We start from the raw sequence: 13,356 nt of genomic DNA on the forward strand, positions 1-13,356 counted from the left end.
TGTTAATGGAAAATCATAATCTTGGAACCTTTTTTTTTTTTTTCATTTTGTTTCTTTTGCAGAAAATAGATTTATTTCTCAGTTTGTGTTAGGCAAACTGTTTTATCAGAAACATCTTAACAGGTAGTCATATATAAACATTCAAAATATGGGCCATTTTTTCATTCTGAAGTGGAAAATTGGACTTCTGGGATGTTTGGCAGAACAGAAGGGAAAAACACAGGGATAGCACTCTTCCCCACTATTACAAGGAATGGTTAGAGCTCTTTAGGAGATTCAGCAGAGAACATGTTTTTCACCATGGAAGGTGAGAGGTGCTGCTGGGTCTTTTCTATCCTCTCTCTGTCTGTCCTTGTGTCTGAATGAAGCTAATTAATAGTGGAAACACCTCTGATAGCTGAGTAAGCCTAAAATATGAACCAGTGAGAAATCATAAGTGCTCATTGCACTGTGTCTTGTGTGCAAAACCAAAGGGGTAGTAAAACCAGCAATGGTCTACATAGTCTCAAAAATGCAACCTTATTCAATTTCTTCAAGTTATGAAGTTTGTCTTTTAATGTTCTTTAATGCCACAAAGCACACAAAAATATGTATCTGTATCAAAAGGGGTTAAAGCAAAGAATTGTTTTAGTTCTTTTTGAAATGGAAAATAAGACTCTTCCTGGGGATAAACCCCCCTCAGGAATTTCAAAAGCTGTAACATCACAGAAAATTTTAGCTTAAAATGAGGCAGAGTAATAAAAGCAGTTCAGCTGGGATTTCTTTAAGTGATAAGGTTTTACTGTCTATTATGTCATCAGTTGCTTTTTAACACCTTATTAATATCCAGGAAAGCAGATACTTGGTTTCATGTTGAATTAATTATGCATTTTATATTTCTTAATAATCTGTCACAATGATGAGGAATATTTATATAGTCTCTGCTAGAGAAAAATAGGAAGGCATGTATTTTTTAAAAGAATGTTAGAGGTACAAATGAATTAATTTACCATTGTTTTATAATGCTCTCTGTGCAAACTGAACTTTACTTACGTATAAAGATTATATGTATCTGTACCTACCAACTTTTGATTATTACATATATGACAAAGAAAATAAGTAAAGCAAGTGGCCCAAAGAGATGCTATCCTATCTCATCTCAGTCATTCTGTGATTCTAGAGAGAATCACACAGAAGACCACATCCCTAAAGATACACAGTCATGAGTAGGTGTTTATTTCCACCAAGTCAGCAGCTCTATCTGTGCTTTTTTAGTGCAAAATATTACCCCTCATTCTGGTTCAGTCTTTAGCCCGGTACTCAATTTCTACCTGGAGTGTGTGTGTTTGTCCTTTGGGTTGTGTCCTCTAATAAGGTTAATCCTCTCATTTTAGGGAGGTATTTGATTTAGGTTGCTCCAAGCAAAATGTGTCAATCCTTCTACCTTTGGCCTGAAGGTCTTTTTTTTTTTTTTTCAGTACAATAGAAGGACTGTGCCCTTAGCAATTACAGTATATCTGATTGATTGGCTGCAATCTATAATACTGCAGGTATGAGACTATCCTCTCTCCATAATGCGGTTCTTTCTGAGTTCAGATGAGGTGCAATTTCATCAGGGACTATTTCAGCCCTTTGTTTCACCAAGCTTAACTTTAAAAAGGCAATATTGATTTCCTATTTAAACCAGTTTTACAGACTGCAATAACTAGAAAAATGTATGCTTATAATAATAAAATAAAGAAATATATGCAATATTGAGCTGCTTATTACATGTTTTGAGCCAAGGTTTATAAATTATAAGCCATTTATCCATTCTACAGTTTCATTTGTACTGTAGTAAGGAGGAGCTCATACAAATGTCAAGGAAGACTTAGATTAAATTGAAAACACAGCAGAAAAAATACTGACTTTCATGAAGACAGAACATGTTGGCTGCAAGAGTTTTAAAATACGTGCTTTATTTTAATTAATACTATTGCATCTAACTATTAAAACAATGTAGTATGTTAGTGGAAAAGCATAATATGTGGTAGCATTTCTACTCTAAGTTAAATCAGAATGTCCCATGACACTTTGTGAGCATTATTGTTGCTATAAAAGTATTCTACAGTTGTAAATAAACTGACAAAGATTTGTGAGATTTTGGATTCCACATTTTAAGTATGCTATTGCATTTTCTTGTAACGTTGGAAGAGGGGACATGTATGCATGAACAACAAAAAGGAAGCAAAATAATACTTGTCCTTGCCTTAATAAATTAAACAAATATTTACATGACTGGAATTATGAAAATATATTAACACAAGATAGAAGAGGTCCACTTCCTACTAGATGGAGGAAGGAAAATGTTGGTGCAAGGAAGCTTCTGGTATTTTCTGTCGCTGACTGTATTTTATAGATTGCAAGCCGTAATTCTTCTAATGTATTGTTTTCTTGTCCTATTATTTTAAAATGTAGAAAGGTAGGTGAGAAGCTGAAAAAAAAATCATAAATAAGAATCACAGTTATTTCTCTGTTCAAGACACAGAACAAAGCTACAATAGCATCACCAAAATAAGTACTTTATTTCTACCTCATCTAGTGTCTGTATTGGGTCATAATTGTTGAAATTCACAAAAAGCATCTGTTGTAAAATTACTCAATTAAGTAGTCTGGAATTCAGAAAATGAACAGTAACAGGTAAGAAGCATGAGGATTTGTGATGATGAAAGTCGGGCAAGAATAGTGTTATCTTCTTTAGAGATTGTAAAATTCCTTGTGACTGGGAACATGCACTGGAGATTGGAAGGTTTTAGAAGAGTGAAAAGTGAAAAGTTTCCCAAGGAGAGACTAGATATTCACAGACAGCTCTGATGTCCAGTAAGCTTTAATGTAACACCTCTGAAGCTGAACAACAAAGAACAGTTGAGGCTTGACTGTGGTTATTTGTAGATGACTGGGCTCTCTACTTAGATCTTTTTGTCAGTCTAACTAGAGCCTACTTTAGTTGTTGTGGTAAGCTGTTTATCACATCTTTGGTCCTTGTATTCCCATATTACAATGCTTGGCAAAACAAGGGAAGCTGTCAGTTTTAAAGAACAGAAAAATAAGAAAGCCCTACAGTTACTATTTCTCATGTTCTGAAACACATGAAGGATTTTTTACTGAGTTCATTCATCGCCATAGATTCTTTACAACAGCTGGGCCTAACAGAACATATATAAAAGAAGTCAAAAACAGATGTTTAAAACAGACAAATTTTTAAGTTTAAGATTTCATAGAATTGTAGAATATCCTGAACTGGGATGGACAAAAAGACTGTGAAGGTCAACTTCTGGCTCCACAATGGACCACCCAAAATTCAAACCATAATTCTGAGAGTATTCTGAGAGAGTTGTATGTTCTTAAGTATGCACTGAGCAGTGGTGTATGCCTCGTGTAAACAAGGTGATTCTGGAATATTGAGAGGCCTGAGATGAATGTACACTCTTAAGAAACTTGATGGTTTATTTCTAGGTTCTCTTGTCTCTTGGACTACCTTGTTAATACAAGTTTTGGAGCTTGTTGGGCAAAACAACAACAGAAAAAATAACAGACAACAAATAAGTTGTCTGTTATTTTTCCTGAGAAGACTGATATCTTCTGAAATTACAAAATTCAGTTCTGATAGAAGCTTGTAGAAGAACAAATATCTAAAACTTTGCTGAAAATACAAGTCAAGCTATGGATTTCCAAAACTGTTATGGAATGTCATATTAAGAATTAAATTCTTACTATTACTGGTGATGGATACAGAGACAATTATAACAAATATAAGATATAATAACTGTATCATTATACATACATTAAACAAACTAGAAGTAAACAAATGCCTGCAAATAATCTATTAACAGAAATATATATATATATTTATATATATATCATATACATATATATCAGATGATAGTATCAAATATATTGCAGTCAGAATCTGACCAAGGGCTTTTTATTTAAAGTATATTGGTAGATCCTAGTAATTGCTAGAATACTTGACAGTTTGGGAAGAACAGAATAACTCTAGGAAATAAAAAAATAGTGTATTACAGAATATGTCAAAATGTTCTCACATTCATTTCAGTCTGCCATATTACTTACAGAATTATAAACCAAGTTGCAGCCTGAGGTCTATAAATTCTTCCTTTACTGATATTGTTAATGTACAGAAAAGTTCTGCTTTCTTTTGGTTTCCTTTTCCTCTTTTCCCCCATCTCATGTGTTTATTTAAAAAACAGAAAAGGGTGGCAAGATGAAGGATGGTTTTCTGATTGTCCATGCTTTAGCACTGACATTGATAGATTCCTATGAGAAATGAAAATATTTGTAATTTATCAAAAATAGAGACTCCAGATCATTGGTAAACTATGTATACATTCACCATAGATAGTAGTTTTTTGAGGCAAGACCAACATAGCATGATACAAGACAGAGCAAAAATAGATTAGATGTTGCTATTTCATCCTCTGAAGATCTTCTTGAAGGAAATTATACTATTCTGAGGCATTTTTTTTCTTAACTTTAACTGATAATTGAACAGCAATGTTGCTTTATATATCAACAGAGTAATATTATCCTGAGCTTTAATGTCACTGAATTAAACATTCATTTTTAACTTGCAGTGAAATTTTCATAATGCCTCAATTGTTTTTCAAGTGTATAGTGAACCATGGAGCCTTGTGCACTGGCTGATCTATTTTCATTTTTATAGTGATGGTTATATTTAGGTCCTAAGTGAACTGCTCTGTATACCGCTAATGATTGCAAAAGTGACACAATAAGTAAACATCGTGTATTACTACTTATATTGTTTTGGTTTTGTAATCATACAGAAAAAGGTATTTTTTCATAATTTATATTAATATTCATATTTATTTTTCCTCTTTTTTAATGATTCTGAACATTATAGTTACGCAGTATATCACACATTTTTTTGTGCTGTAAGTCTTTCTATGAATATATTAAAAAAGTCATACTCAAGGAACAGGGACATCCTCCTCCTCTTGTTTTGGTTTCATGCCAAAAAAAATCAAGAAAGTATTCCAGATTCATTTTAGTATCAATGTCTAAAGACTTAACTGACATTAAAATAACTTGTACCTCAGTATAGAAAATACAACTATGTGAATAACAGTTGAATAGAGAGAAGATAGCTTTGGCAGTTAAATCCAAAAATCCTTAAACCTTAACAAATTCATATTTGTCTTGCCCAATTGAGTAATTGGTAAATATTTGCCTTAATATTACAATTTAGGGACCTTTCTAATTGTGTTTTTAAAAGTCATCTTTTTGCAGGATGAAGATCAGTATCGTCTTTTTGTTCTGTAGTTCAGTCAATTCAGTTATCCTGCAGTGGATGGCACCTGACTCCCATAAAAACCAAGCTTTATCTTCCATTTCTATCAGTGTTTCTTTAATTTCATGGTAATGTTCCAGAATATTTGGGATCAACAACAGAGTATTGGTTCTCAGCTCCTCCTGTTCATCATCAACTTTATATAAACCAAAGGAAGAACTGAGATTCATATATTCAACTTCAAAGAAAGCTAGAAAAATTCCTTTGACTTATTGTATCCCATATAAATGGAGATAAAAGAGTAACTATTTTGGATTATGGACCATGTTAAGACTCTGGTAAATTAGATACTTAGTGAGTAGAAAGACTTATTTATTTATTTATTTATTCATTCATTCATTCATTCATTCATTCATTCATTCATTCATTCATTCATTCATTCATTCTCTCACCCCTTCAGAATTGCCTGTCATGGATTCCGGATGTTATGCTTTCCAAATGGCTTTTGTGGCCATAAAGGTGGCATTTCCTCAGACTGTTGAAACTTTTCCAACTTGTAGGATGGACAGACTGAGAATTACTTTCCTTGATAGTCCAGGGTTTCTAATCAATTCACTTTTGATCTCTCTCCTATCCTCCATTTTGATGTTACCAAGTATTCTAACTGAAAAAGACAAGGTATAAAAAGGAAGAATTACTGTTATTTCCAAGGTGTCTATATAGATTATGGAGGGCAGGAAAGTCAAATTCACTAAGATCTATAGACATTTAGAGTTTATTCAAATGGGAATTATTTAACTAAGTACTTAGGAGAATATCAGTGGAAATAATTTGCCTAAGGTCGGAGAAAGAAAATGCATCAAGGTGAGAGATGAACTGAGGTTTTCCTTATTCTGTAACCATTCATTTAGCTACAAAGCATATCATCTCAGGTGCTTTTGCAGTTAATTTTAATAGATATTGACAGTATAGACATACCTTTTTTTCTGTTGTTGTATTTTCTTATTTCAAGACATTGCAGAGAAATGGGGTTAGATGGTCAGCCGTTACAGCATATCCACATTCATAGATCTTAGCTGGCTTTCCATCTGGCATGGATCAACCATTTTACTGTACTGCCAATTTTTTTTCAAATCTCTTTACGGGTAGGAAGATGGTTGTTCTACATTAGCTGTTGTTTCACATAAGCAAAACCATTCTCAGTGCTGACAGATTTATGATTAAGGTGGCTGCAGAAATGTTCCCACCATCAGTACATAATGGATGTTTTGTCAGTAAGCAATTTTCCGCCATTCACAGAGGTACAATTATCGTCTTTGCTGGACTGAGTACAGTTTTGAGTGCTTTGTGGAGCTTTAGTGTTTCTAGTTGTCTGCATACATCAGTAGTTCATCTCCTGTCTGATCCAACTAGATACCTCATATAGACCTAAGACCATTTAGAATTTACTTTCTGAGACTTCTCTGAATTAGGTCTTCTGTACATAGTAGGGACTACATCCAGAGAAAGGCAACGAATATAGTGAGGGGACTTGAACACAGGTATTATGAGGAGCCCCTAAGGGAACTGGGATTGTTTAATCAGAAAAAGAGGAGACTCAATTGAGGCCATATTGACTTTTACAACTGCCTGAAAGGAGGTTGTGGCAAGGTGAGAGTCATCCTCTTTTCCCAGGTAACTGGCGACTGGATGAGAGGGAATGGCCTCAAGTGGTGTCAGGGAAGGTTCAAGTTGGATATTAGGAAAAAAATATGAGAAGGAACGGTCAGATGCTGGATTAGGCTTCTCAGGGAGGCAATGGTGGAGTCCCTGGAGGTGTTCAAGAAATGTTTGGAGCTTGTACTAAGGGACATGGAAATATTGGTGGTACATGGACAATTGGGCTGGATAATCTTAGAGGTCATTTCAACTTTAATGATTTTATGATTCTATGACTGCAAAGGATGTATGGCTGTCCTCTCTGGAAATAAGACGACCTTTCCTGAGTTTGGTCAAGAGACTTGTTCCATGACTTTCTTTGGTTGAGGATTATTGCATTAAGAATGGTATACATAGTTTTGCTATTCCTGTGGCATTTCTTTGCTCAGGTTGCTTAGATTAATAGCAGTTCAGTCCAGGTCAACACCAACATTCTTGCAGGAGTATCATCTACGCTCTGTTTTGTTATTCACAGTAAATACTCTTGGTAATGATATTTAACTCATTATTTGCATTTCATGAATTTCTAAGCCTGATAGTTTGGGGGACAGAGTAAGTAGGATCAGTCATTCTTAGTTATGCTTTAACATTGTCCATACTTGCTGCTGTTTTGCTTCACTTTTTACAAATGGGGGAAATGAATGAATGAAATCTCAACATATAAAAGCATTTGCATAGGTAAATTCAACTTTTAGGATTTTGCATAGAGGCTCTCCCTTTGTAGCTTTCTTTATGGGTTAAGTAAGTCATGCAAAATGGTACTTGAGTCTATATAACAGTCTGAATAAATCTCTAGAAATGGTTATTCTTGGGAAAAAAAAAACAAACAACAAGATCCAAGAAAAATCTAATTTCCTGTACTCTCGTATTGTATGGGAAAGAGATGCATTGCAAATGTTTCTCTTTTGCTATATAAATGTATCTTTGTGAGAGCATCAGAGGAAGTAATTCCTTGGGGGGGGAAAAAAAATGCAGGAAAAGTCGCACTGAATCTCTTTCTTATCTCTAAATGTTCTTATCAGGTTTCTAAACAGTTACCTCTAAGTACTAATAATTGTTTTCCTGGCAAATGCATAGAAATGTGCTAGATTTAAATGTCTAATGAGCATATGACAACGTAAAGGTACCAAAAAGGGCTAAGCACCCCTGAATGGAAGACTTAATACATAGCTTAAAAAGAAGATGCAAACCAGTAAACACAGACTCATTGAAACATTAGTCTTAGCCTTTGAATTACTGCTTACATTCCAACTGTATTAGTAAATACACACTACCAAGCCAGGCTTCCTCCAAAGCAGCAGTGAAATGCTGGGGAAGGAAAGAAGATGGGGATTGACCTTCTGCCACAGTCTACTGCTCCTCAGATGGTGCACAGCAGCCGTCTCGCATGGTTTTCTTGAGTGCTGAAGTACAGAAGTCTTTACTAACTACTTAGCTTTAAATTAGAAAGAGAAAATTCTTCATTGTGAGCTCCTCTGTAGCTGATAAGGGTGTCTGTGCTGCAGTCCTGTAAAGCAACACCGATTACCCTCCTTTTTTTTCCCTGACCCTCATGTTCATCCATGTTTTGAAGCTGCAGGGACTGAAGCAACTGCTAGCATTGCTCTTCCCTTGCTCTGCAACAAATTCTCAGAAGACAGACCGAGAGACCAATGGAGAAGTGGTTAAAGTGCTCTCTGTTTTGCACTTGGTTACTAACCTTTCAGCCAAGGGGGAATTGTTCTCTTTCCTCTGAAGTCCTTCAATCTCTTCGCATTACTTTTGGTGCTGTATAACATTTTAAAAGCTCCTTGACTGACAGACATGGCCGGAGGCAGAGCTCTATTGGGAGAACCATAATGTACAGATTCTCCTCAACAAAGAACTAAATTGAATACAGTGTGATTTCAGGGTGTGTGAGGCAGTGCAGGCTTTCCCGCCAATTTGTTGTCTTTTTTTATTTTGAGCTTCCATCCATGCCTGAGCAATTCAAGATGATTTTATTTTTTCTTTCTCTTCCCCTCTCCCCCCTCTCCATCTTGCACAGTTACACTGGTTTTGCCATAAATGCCAGGCAAGCACCCTGTAATCATGGAACAGGAGAGCAATGGTAGTTTGAAGCATTTTTAACTGAATTATGGATTAACATGATTTTGTATGCTGTTGAATAGATTGAAGAGAGAAGAGCTAAAAGTAATATGAATTGTCAAATGAAGTTGTTAATAAAAATAAAAATACATTTTAAATATTAATATATATTCCCCCTCCCCCCTAGTGTCTTAAGTTTCTGTCTTAAAGATTCATTTGATGAAATAAAATTCATTGGAAAAAAAAAATGAAATGCAAATTAAAATACTTTTGTTGTTTTAGAGAAGTATCATGAGCAAATAGGAGTTCTTTCATTTTTGATGCTTTCTGAAGGTAGAGTACAAGGACTCAAAAAACCAGCCTCTCTAGTCAGAACAGGACTGTATAATAGGAGCTGAAGTTATTTTTCTAGGGATTTTTGTTTGATTTTCTTCAAAACTCATTAGGTTGTTTTGGTCTTCCAATTATAAATCCTTTCTATTTAGGTACTTTAGTATGTAGGTAGCAAACATTTCTGTGTTATTTATTGCTATGCATAGTAATAATATTATGCATAAGGAAAACATAAACTTTGGCAGTATTTGAAAATGAGAATATATATATTTATGCTTAGATACTTTACCGTGTCTTCTTTCCCAAGGTCCATATCATGTCATCGATTTTTAAACAGAATTCTATTGATTTGTAAGAAACTTCTGCTTAAAAATCAATGGCACAATATGGCTTAAGCCAAGTGGTGAATTTCATAGTGGTATAAAATGTTGCTTTTTTTTTTGTTGTTAAAATGTACAATGCATCCATCTTAAGTCCTAGAAGCAGTATTTGTTGTACCTGGTAAACAGTAGGCCAGAGAGTAGGCTGCTGTTTCATTCATAGTTTGCAGGTCTTAATGAGACAGGATTACTAATTCATTCTTAAGTCTTCAGTCCACACTGGAATTTAAAGTTTATTAGCATAGGATTGTGGTTTATAGAAATGCTGGTTGTCAGAAAACAGCTACTGCAACATATAGCTTGCTGGTCATTCACCCTCAATGAAAAAGAATCATGGCATGGAAAGTATTTGTCAGATGTCATGGACACTATGAAAAAACAAAAGTTCAGGTTTAATACCTTAATCAGGGCCAGCATAGACATGGTTAGCTTCGTGAAAGCCATGCTCTATTAATGGAAAAACTGACGGCTTGAAAGAGTAGGAAGAATGAACACAAAAGAATTTGTGTTGCCTCAGTACTTACTGATGCCCACTTTACAATAAATGTGTATGTGCTACTGTTTATTGGCTAATTCTAAATTCTAGGACAACTCCATTTGTTTCAGCATGAACTGTAGATTTATAAATCTTTGCAGTGTCTTTATTCTGGGCTGTGCCACAGCATTTTTAGATGGCATGAGTGCTCATTTTCACAATTTTTTATTGCTGCTGATTTTGGAGCAGTTGCAAATGACAGCTAGGGGTTCAATTTACGTATTCTATATTCCATAATATTTAAATATTTACATCCTTTACTACTGTCATTTTGTTAATTTCAGACAATGAATCAGAACATTTCATAAATACTAAAAGAAAGCACCTCTGTTCATTATACTGTGGCTAGAAAACACAGTATTATTTATTATCTGTCCTTCTGTTAAAGTGGTCTGTAGTGATATAAACAGAGCAATGTGAGAGCAAAACATTTCCTTCAGGGTTTTTGTTGTTTTTTAATTATTATTTATTTATTTATTTATTATACTTTCTCTACTGATGGCATTTGGCTGCTACAAGAAACACCACAGTTTTAATTGTCACCTTGATGTGATGGTTCTTTCCCAGCCCTGTAGTTCGTTAGTGCTGATTTATTTTTAATCAGTGTACCTGGCATTTGTCAGTATAAATGAATGTCACTGTCTTATCTTACTGGCTTCTGCATTGTTTCAGTTTTCTACACTGACTACAGATCTATCATTTGCTCCATGGATCAAGACCATGGGTTTTTTTAATGCGTTTTACAGTATTTCTGAACAGCAACATAGCTACCATTTTTATACAAGCCTTGTGAGAAGAGAACGTCTGTCACAGACAGCATATCGTGTGTTGACAGCTCTGTGGTGTTTAGCTGCATGGGCACTGTTTCCCACTTTTTTAGTTTTCACAAGGTTCATACAAATCTGCCTTCCACGGTTTAATGTAAGCTTTGTCCATATCCATCCACATTCATAGGAGGAAGATGTGGCCAGTATGCTGTTCTGGCCACAAAAAGCAAAGCATTCCTGCTTTTGAGAGTGGAAGAGTGGGTCCTCTCTTTCCCAGTATTTTATGTCTGTATCCAGAGTAAATGTATCACTGATGGGTGAAAGTTTTGTGAGATAACAGGGTCATAAAGCAGAGGGTATGGGCCTGTTCTCATCTAGACACAAACATAATGGCAAGCAGGGCAAGAATGATCTATTCCTGTGCTAACTGCACCATATTCCAGAGCTGTTCAGTGCTACTACATTCAAAACAGTAATTGCTTTTAAAACTGTGATTCCTAAGCTTTTCTTTCTGTCTCTAGAAACTAACTAGGTGTGAGAATTTTGATGAACACTTCAATGTAATTTTACGTAATTTGATGTTGCCATGTAAATCTCTTTTATAGGTCCCTTTAGATGGAATTTAATGCGGCAAAAACCTTGTCATCAGAAGGATTAATGCCTGCATTAGCATTTCCGCAATAAAATCAGAAGCTAAGTGGTGGAGGCCACAGACACCTCAAACCTGGATTACTCTGCTCTGCATTAAGTGCTGGAGTTTTTATTACTTGCTGTAGGGAAGCCGTTGCCAATGCTTACAAGGAACTGCTTATCCCTGCTTCTCTGGGTCCTGTTTGATGGAGGTCTCCTAACGCCACTGCATCCACAGCCACAACAGACTTTAGAAGCAGAGCCAAGAGAAAATGTTGTCCCAGTGCCAGGGAGGAGGTCGTCTGCCCAGCGAGTCAAACGAGGCTGGGTATGGAATCAATTTTTTGTGCTGGAGGAGTACATGGGCTCCGAACCTCAGTATGTGGGAAAGGTAATTTTTTACTCTTTCTTTAAAAGTTGAAATGATACAGACAAAGAATGCAATGTTCTGTAAATATGTACCTGTTTCTGATGGGGCAGATCTTCAGCTGAAAGTAGTTCCCTCTGTCCATCCCCTTCACCATTCAGCTTCTCATACAGCTGCAATAGTCATGATTGCTATTTTTAGTGCACAGGTTTAAAACATTTGCTTTCTTTCTTCATATGTTTATCTTATTTCCTTGTCCTTGATTTTAGGATAAAACTTAAATTTGGGAGTTTTCAGATAAGTTTGTGTTACAAAAAGCATAACTTTTTTTTTTTTTTTTAGTTTACATGATTTTTTAACAATGAATGTCAGACTGATATCAGGGAAAAAGATTTAAACCCAGAAGTCTCTAGCCCAGGATGTGCAGTCATTTCTGTGGTTGGTATTATTACTTCAAATTGGTTTTCAGTATCCCTTGCTTTCCTTTCTGATTGTTCACAAATTATTTTGAACGTGATTTATTGCTTCATAATTCAAAAGTCTTGCACTATAGCTTTTATTCTCTGTGTGTAAGCACACACTCATGCAGAGAATTTATGCAGTTCTTTCTTATTATGTGACTACTGTTTCCATAATAGGACCTCAGTAGTTTGATAGCTGGTTGTTTGAGGGGTGTCAGGGTGGATTTGGATAATAGAGCTTTCAGAAAATATGGCTTGATATTAGACCTGAGAAGAATAGGAGCACAGTATATAACTGCACGCTATGCATGATTTTCAGTTTAAGTAAAGCTATTATTCAATGAAAATAAGAGGGCAAGGATTAATTTCCTGGGTCCCTAAATGCCACCTCCCTAGACAGCAAGATTCAGATTCCAAAAATACGGGTGTCACCTTTCAGTTTTAAATTTAATACTGTGTCTTTTTTTAAATCTTTATTGTTATTATTATTAATGTAGAGACTATGAATGATGATGTTTTGTTTGTTTATTTGTTTCTAAATATAAATGAAATTCACAGAAAGTTAATTTTCCCTCCTTCCCTTCCAGAAAACTATTACAATAATGGGTGTATAATCAGAGCAGCGTAAGGCTAAATTTGGCTCATTAGGTGCTTGGACAAACCAGACAAAAGTATTCTTGAATATTACAGATGTAGACACCAGTGTTAAGCACTGGAATATATTAGCCAGAAATATTTGAAAGACAGTATGTTTATGTCGCGAACATAATATGATGAGTTTCATTTACAAGCTGAAGATCCCATCACGAAAAACAGCATCTTTGTATCATC

At 35.2% G+C, this 13,356-nt stretch overlaps 1 protein-coding gene across 3 annotated transcripts in view; it reads left to right on the forward strand.

Annotated features, from left to right (window-relative positions):
• Positions 1 to 13,356, forward strand: part of CDH12 (cadherin 12) — a 510,555-nt gene that overhangs the window by 353,930 nt on the left and 143,269 nt on the right. For 2 of the 3 annotated variants that reach the window (XM_015854453.3, XM_085537823.1), the window contains one exon: positions 11,673 to 12,088. The exons of the other annotated variant lie outside the window; for it this stretch is intronic. In XM_015854453.3, the coding sequence (XP_015709939.2) occupies positions 11,858 to 12,088 (231 nt within the window). In that variant the 5' untranslated portion in view covers positions 11,673 to 11,857. The remainder of the gene's footprint in view (positions 1 to 11,672; positions 12,089 to 13,356) is intronic. 3 annotated transcript variants of the gene reach the window in all.

This window comes from Coturnix japonica, chromosome 2, assembly GCF_054131305.1.
Source record: "Coturnix japonica strain WE chromosome 2, WE-NBRP24, whole genome shotgun sequence".
Lineage (NCBI taxonomy): Eukaryota > Metazoa > Chordata > Aves > Galliformes > Phasianidae > Coturnix > Coturnix japonica.